Source organism: Manis pentadactyla, chromosome 13 (assembly GCF_030020395.1).
Source record: "Manis pentadactyla isolate mManPen7 chromosome 13, mManPen7.hap1, whole genome shotgun sequence".
NCBI lineage: Eukaryota > Metazoa > Chordata > Mammalia > Pholidota > Manidae > Manis > Manis pentadactyla.
In genome coordinates, this window is record NC_080031.1 from 237,490 (window position 1) to 245,096 (window position 7,607).

The following is a 7,607-nucleotide window of genomic DNA, read 5'->3' on the forward strand; positions in this document are numbered from 1 at the left end:
CAGCCCGTTCTTGGTGCATTCGGGTTATTACAGTGTTTGATGCCCCATTAGAAAGTAATGGCCCCTTGGTGATGTCAGAAGCCTTTGCTCCAGTCCTGACTAGGTAATTGTTTTCTGCAGATACACATATACAGTTTCTGCAGAGTGATTAACCCTCAGCCTACTATGTAGAAAGCTTTGAGCATTAAGTCTTACAGAGTTGGAGTTCCTCTTGGAGATTTGCCAAGGTGCTTAAACTAAGAATTGAAACTCTCTCCCACATGGAGAATTGAAAATGTTTTCACCCTTTGCTTCTCAGGAGGAAGTTTCCCAGCAGCAGAAAAGTGTCTCGGCTCTCCCCAGCAGTGTGCATGCTCAGCTCGCCCAGCGGCAAAGCCTGGAGGCCCAGTACCTGCAGCATAGACTCCAGGTGGGACCCCTCTCTCCATGCCTCACCTCACTGCTCGTCCAGAATCTTCCTTTCTGAGCAGCAGAAGCCTGCTTTGCTGGGTGATTTTTAGGGTAGCTGCTTGATTCTTTAACTCAGCACTGGCAGTTTCTAGAAACATGTTCAGACTTAGCTGAATGGTCTGTGTCCTAGCCAAGGAAAAGGATTTATCCTCAAGCCCCAGGAAAGAATAACCCACTGAGTGATAGGAAAGGGAACCTGACTTTTTTTGTTTCTAATATGAGCCTCTCAATGAGTATTAAAATGGAAATCTGAAGTCAGCAAAATTTTAATATCAGGCTTTCTACATTGGTGCCCGAAAATCCTTAAAAATGAAACAACATAGATACCATAAATAATTCGTTCATTCAGCAGGTGCTGCATTGCACCCTTAGCTGTCAAGACTGAGCTCCACTTTTTTCATTGTTTTTAGTCTCCATGAACCTCATGGTCCTAGAGGACTTTTAGAAATGGAAAACTGGAGGAGGTTAGAGCTGAGACAGCCCAGGCCTGCTGACCAGTGCTTTGGGCCACAGGTTCCACCTGAGTCTCACAGACCCTGAAGGATACATCTTCCAGGCAGGTAGTCTGGTGACTGCATCCTGGGTGACAACACAGTGTTATGCTTGTATTATTTTTCTGCTCTTCCAGAAGCCCAGCCTTCTGTCTAAAGCTCAGAACACCTGTCAGCTTTACTGTAAAGAACCTCCACGGAGCCTTGAACAACGGCTGCAGGAACACAGGTGAGAGGGTCTTTAGCCAAAGTCACTTTCTTTATGGAAGGCCTCAGAATGCCGGGTGCACTGCCCTCTCCCCAGTGTAGGCCTCTCCTGGGAAAACACGTTTCAAGACATGATCGCTAATGTCGTTCTTTCAGGGTCCGTGGAATGTGGGCCTTGTCTTCCTTTCTCTCTAGCATGTCCCCTCTGGGTTGTGAACAGACCTAAGCTTTCAGAACCAGTGACCTGCTGCAGGTCAAGCAGGTCACACTGCAGAGGCCACCTCCACCCCAGAGCAGGCAGCCATGCCCCCAGGCCTCACACGCAGCAACGCAGCAGCAGCTTGGCTGAGGTAGAAGCCACCCTGAGCCACCATCCTGCAAACAGCAGAGCCATGGGGTGGCCTCTGCAGAACACAGCAGGCAGTCAGCCCCACAGGGAGGAAAGCTCAGGAGTCTTAGAGAAGACAGAGGAGTGTTCGCTTTAGCACCAAGGGGGCACTCTGTCCAAACTGAGGGACAAAAGTAAGATTAGCTTTAAGAAACCAGACATAACTGGTTCCTTCCCCCACGTTTTTCTGCCATGGGAAAGAGCGTGGGAGAACTGAATCTAGCGACTGATTAAAACTGCCATCGCTGAGGAAGACCTGAACTTCTTTCTTTCGCTGTTGCCAATTCAGACTCCAACAGAAACGACTCTTCCTGCAGAAGCAGAATCAGCTGCAGGCGTATTTCAATCAGATGCAGATAGCAGAGGGCCCGTACCCACAGCCGAGTCAGCAGCTGCCCCTTCCTCGCCAGGAGACACCAGCAGCACCCCGGCCCCAACCATTCAGCCTGACCCAGCCCCTCGGCCCCGTCCTGGAGCCTCCATCGGAGCAGATGCAGTGCAGCCCTTTCCTCAGCCCGTACCAGGAGATGCGGCTGCAGCCGCTGCCCTCCTCGCCAGGCCCCCAGGCTCCTCCTCCGCTGCCCTTGCGGTCACAGCCACCGCCACAGTCGGCGGCTGCTCTCACAGCCCCACAGTTCTCCTATCAGACTTGTGCGCTGCCAGATGCTGCCTCCTCTGAGCCAGACTATCCAGCTCCCTGTCAGTACCACATGGATGGGGCCCAGCAGAGTGGCGTAGCTGTGCCGGACGGTCCCAGGGGCTCAGGACTGCAGGAGGCCCCCTCCAGCTATGACCCCCTAGCCCTCTCCGAGTTTCCTGGACTCTTTGATTGTGAAATGCTGGAGGCTGTGGACCCACAGCACAGTGGCTATGTCCTGGTCAATTAACCTCAGCACAGGAAGTGAGGTGGGTCAAGTGAAGGAAGAGTGTGTATTCCTATTTTTATTCCAGCCTTTTACATGTAAAGCTTATTTTCCTGCCCTCTCCCTAGAGGAGAAAAATGAAGTCGCCCAAATGGAATCAGGGCCTGGCCAGGTGGATACCGATTCCTCCTGCCTCTGTCCCACCAGTTTTCTGTGGCAGGTGCTGGGATGTAGTAGTAGGCTAAAGCTCACGCCCTTAGGTCAAGGGGAGCAAGACACTGATGAAAGTTCTGCCAAAAAGACATCCAGACCGAGTTTTCTGCAGAACTGCACCAGCTCATTACTGTGGAAAACCTTGTTGGAAGCAGGAAAAAATTGTGTGCAGTATGTATGGGCAAAAAAAAGGCAATATATTTTTCACAGAAGCCAAATAGTAAGTCAAAAATTCACAGTGAAATCTGATGCACAGGAAATAAAGTTGTTCTCTGTCATTGAATCCTAAGTTCTAAGCTGCTGGTGCAAGTTGTCCCCATGACCACCCAAGGAAGTGGAGCACGAAATTTGTTTCAGGAGCCATGAAGTAACAGCAGGCAGCCAAGACTCTGGCAGCGGGCAACATGCCTTCTTCTTCGGAAGGCTCCCTGGATTCAGAGTCTGTGCACTCAGTGCTCCAACGATGTTGCCTGTAGAATCAAGAGGCCCCCAACCTTGGGGGCTGGGGCAGAACCAGAGAACCCTTAGGAGCACCAGCCCTGGTGGGGGAGGGGAGCACTTCCTGCACATTCTGTGGGGACTTCCGGGTTGGGGCAGCTGGTCTTTAGAGGGCCTCGTGTCTCTTAAAATGTAATAACTACTTTGACTTTACACCTTTACGTTGCTAGTAGTTTACTGAGCTTTGTGTATCTGGACAGTTTCCTACAGGGCTTGGAAATTTTAAGGACAAAGAAGAGTGACTTTCATCTCTCGTGTGGGCTGTAGTGCTGTGCCTTCCCCCCCAGATCGTGCTAATTCTTTTCTTTCCTGTAGAAACCAAGTTTTCCATTTATGTTGATGCTAAATCCAAAGTCACTTCAGAGTTTGTTTTCCACCATGTGGGAATCACATTGTTAATTTCCTTAAAGTTTTGACTTGTAATGAAATGTTCAAGTATTACAGCAATATTCAGAAACCATAGATGTGTTAACCATTCAAGCAGATCATCTGCCAAACACATTATATTACTAGTAAAACTTAAACCTTACAATTCATTCATCAGAGTAAAAAACAGATGCCACAGCTAATTAACAGTATACCTACCTAGAAGTGATGAGTGATCAGTCGTTTGCACAGTAATGTCCGAGTGTTACAAATTCAGTATTAGTTAAAAACTCTACCTGCTGTCCTTTAGAACGGCTTGACCTTTCAGCTGGTGAATGCATAAAGCACAAAGGAGAGAGATAATAATACACTGATGCTGCATCTAGAAAACACCTTTATGTTGCCTTCCTCTTCGTAGTAAGTGTTCAGGCAGGTGAGGACAGCGTGGAAGGCCAGAGTGCGGTCCTGCCCAGCCAAACCCAGCCCTGCTGGCATAGGCACCAAGCAGCCCCAGCTGTGGGCTCCAGTTGGCACCAAAGCCTTTGCAGAGGCCCTCTGCCTGGGTCCGGATACGGGGTGTCAGCAAGAAGGGGTAGCACACAGGACTGTCGTGTGATCTAATAGCACTCGTGAAACCCAGGAAGAATGAATTATGTTCTGTCTATGCATTTATTCCTCCTCGTGCTCAAGACTGATGAATAAAAAAGGGCCTGTATTTCAGCTGTGTCCTGACTGGTGGGCCCAAATGATTTAATGAGAGGATTTAATGAGAGGATTTAAGAGATCCTCTCATTAAGATCTCTGATCTGAGTCTTTGCAAAATAAGTCAGTTATAAAATGGATTGATTTGCTTAGACTGCAGTATGTTTTCCCAAAATATACTACAGAAGTGCTGTAATATTTATTAAAATGCTTTCCAGATTGAAAATGGGGGCCACTCATTTCAGAGTGCCAGGAGTGGCCCAGTTGCAGGCTGGCACAAACACCTGCCCCCACCACAAGGCCACGAGCCACTGTGCCCAGGAAGCCTTGGAGCTGTGGAGGGAATGTTAAGGCTGACAGGGGAGGGACAGCATGAGAGGGCAGAGAGGCAGACGTCGGACGCACTTGGAGGGGCCGTGTCTGCCAGGAACCCTAACTAGCGGGTGGGCGCTCATGGGGTGATTGGCTGGGAGTTTAGAAATGCGCCCAGCAGGCTCCTTTTTGCTTTCCTCACTCATCTCCAACAGAAATCGGTAAACCCTTAACTGTTTATTGAATGTAAGCAGGTGGGAGGAGGCTGTGTGGCCAGTCGCTGATCCCCAGCCCTGTCTGCTCATTGCTCTGCCCATGGGAGGCTGCTCTGAAATCATGTTCTCTTTCCAGTCTGTTTCCTACAGCAGTGTGTGCACTACTGTAGAGTGATCATTAGCTTTCCTAATCTGTAAACCAGGCTCCTACTTTGGTGAGATGAACGTGAGGTAAAAATTTCATTCAGCAAGAAGTGCAATATGTGTGGTACTTTATTTTTTGCATTCTTTTTTAATCCAGGGACATTAGTCTCTGCTTTGGGAAAAATGCACTAATTCTGCAATTTCCAGTTGTGCGAATGTGTCTCTAGTATTTACACGCAACTGATATGCTGGCCCCTGTAAAGCAAATGGAGTGAGTCAACAGCAGCAGGGGTGGTTGGCCCGTCCCTAAGTTCCCAGGGAGCTGCACTGAGTCCCCAGCTGCCCCTTCGGCCCCTCCCAGGCCTGCACAGCCCTCTTGCCACCTTGGTGGTTCTCTGCACCACCACCACCCTCCCTTCAGCCACTTCATGGGACACGGTGGGCCCACCAAGCAGAACTGAGACCTTTGTTCTGATATGTTTCTTCCCCTGCTTTCCCAAAAGGAAGAGGAAGTCTGAGTCCCTTTCTTCCTCAGAAATAAAAAAGGGCCTGTATTTCAGCTGTGTCCTGACTGGTGGGCCCAAAGCCAGCCTGCACCTCAGAGTCCCGCAGTACTGGGTCGGGGGGAGCACCCACGGGAGCACCACCCTCCACCCAGCACTGTATGACATTCAAAAACCCCTATCAGTGGTTACACTTCAGCTTCCCAGTGGCTTAGTGAATATTCAGGCTGCAGGTAAGGCTTTCACATTTCTCCTCCTCTAGAGATGACACGTAGTGTCATCTGCCAACACTGGTGCCAGAGAACAGTGTGCAGTCCCTGTGCTGGGGCTGATGGGGGCCACATATGTACCCCTAAACTGGGCCACCTCTACTGCCTCCTCGGAAGCCACCTGAGCTGCTCCGTCTCTTTTGTGCCTAGACATCAAAGGTAAAAACTGGAGAACAGGTGGTAAGTTAGAGTCACTGTCTAGGCAGTGGTCTTTGATCATTTTGTTGCTTCTGGAAATCTTTTACAGAACTTATCTTCAGAGTGATGTGTGGAAAGACAAATCAGTATTTGCCTCTGTCTCTAAACCAGACCAAAGCACATTTTTTAAAGTGTTGGTGTCCCTTCTGACAAATTCAGCCCATGTGGCCCCAGGGAAGCGACTGGTTAGAAGCACACTCTGGGCCCGAAGACCTAGATGGCAGGAAGAACAAGGCCAGCCTTGCAAAGCTTTTAGGGGCCCCGGAGTCTGGTCTTGCAGTGCCCCCCCCTGTGGCCACATTTTCCCCATTAAGGTAGCCGTGCTGATTCCAGGGAACACACAGCCACAGACACCCTCGTCATACTGCCTTCCTGTGTCCATGTGTGGTGGAGCTGGGCACCTGCCTCTGCAGACTGACAGCCTCCACGTGGTTCCTGTCTGGGGGGGCACACACTTCACAAGGACGCTCTTTTTTTCTAACCCTCACAATAGCACTCTGACGGAGCCAGGCAGGCACGGCCCTCAGCTCCCAGGCCTTGGCGTGGCTTCGTGCTGCTGGGCGTCACTGCGCACTTTCCCTCAGCAGGCGACCCTTCTCATGAGCAAGCAGCTACACAGACAAAGTCCCCATCTGGGTTAAGCACTGGGTGAATGTGACACTGTCCCCACAGCCTCATTCTCCACTTGACAGCTGCCTGGCTTTGGGGAGAGGTGCCTTCCAAGTGACAGATGGAATCCAGGTGGCCCTGCACAAGCGAAGCCAAGGGAGACACAGACCCACAAGTAGCCATCTTTCCAGTGTCCAGTTCACTACAGAAGTTTAGGTTAGCACCAAAAATGTCTAGTTTCCCCAACTTATGCAGTAATTTTCTACAGAAGTTCACGGTAGGACACGCACTTCCTAAATCACCAAGGGGCCAAATGCACAGCTTTGGCCACCACCACAGGCTGACAGCTCAACGCCAGGGGCTGCTTGGGAAGAATCACAAACTTGGCCTGGTCCTGAGGAGGGGCTGGGTGCCTCTGGGTAGTTGAGGCCCACTGAGTAGAAGGGCTGATGAGACATGTTTAGGGTTAAAGAAGTAACGTGCTTCATCTTTGGTAAAGTGGGTGGGTAGGGGAGCTTTAAAAATAAAATTACAAAGTAACGTCCTGGAAAAATATGACCCCAGATGGAATGACATTCCGTCAGCAAGTGCCGATCACCGGGACTTGCCGCTGGCAGTGATGGATATCTGCTTAGGATTTGCTCCATCACGGAAACTCAAGTGGCGACACCTTCCCACTGCTGATGGTAAAATAAATCTGCCTCCACCCTCTGAAGGAACAGAAGCAGAGAGTGAAGGTTTGCTTCTTTTGGGGGACTTCAGTAATAAAAGTGACAAGAGATACTAGCACTTTGCAGAAAAGGCAAGATTGCTTATTTCTAAAGGGAGAAGGGTGGTCTTCCTGGATGTTTGGTTTGTTTAAGAGTCACTTTTGATCTGACCGTATTTTTCCTATGTGTTATTTAATTACTAAGAAAAAAATGGTGAGCTCAATAGCTTTGGTATTTTGCGTGCAAATCATAATAGCTCCAATGTGAAAAAATCAAAATGTAACCTGTCACTCAATGTTTGAAAATTGCCTACATGCAGTTTAATAAGTGATCTTTGTATCAAACGGCAATTTAAGTGGGGGTAAGCTTCTGGAGAGAAAATGTACTGTTTTCTATGTTTCCAACCCCCTTGAATTAAAATAAAAACAACTTTTCTATGAGCCGGGGTGATAAGTATGTCAGGTGGGTG

General features: G+C 49.4%; 1 protein-coding gene across 5 annotated transcripts in view; it reads left to right on the plus strand.

The window, feature by feature from the left end:
* SIK2 (salt inducible kinase 2) overlaps positions 1-4,959 on the plus strand; it is a 120,447-nt gene extending 115,488 nt beyond the window's left edge. For all 5 annotated transcript variants that reach the window (XM_036919705.2, XM_036919706.2, XM_057490660.1 and 2 more), the window contains 3 exons: positions 299-409; positions 1,079-1,170; positions 1,826-4,959. In XM_036919705.2, the coding sequence (XP_036775600.2) occupies positions 299-409; positions 1,079-1,170; positions 1,826-2,423 (801 nt within the window). In that variant the 3' untranslated portion in view covers positions 2,424-4,959. The remainder of the gene's footprint in view (positions 1-298; positions 410-1,078; positions 1,171-1,825) is intronic.
* The last annotated feature ends 2,648 nt before the right edge of the window (positions 4,960-7,607 follow it).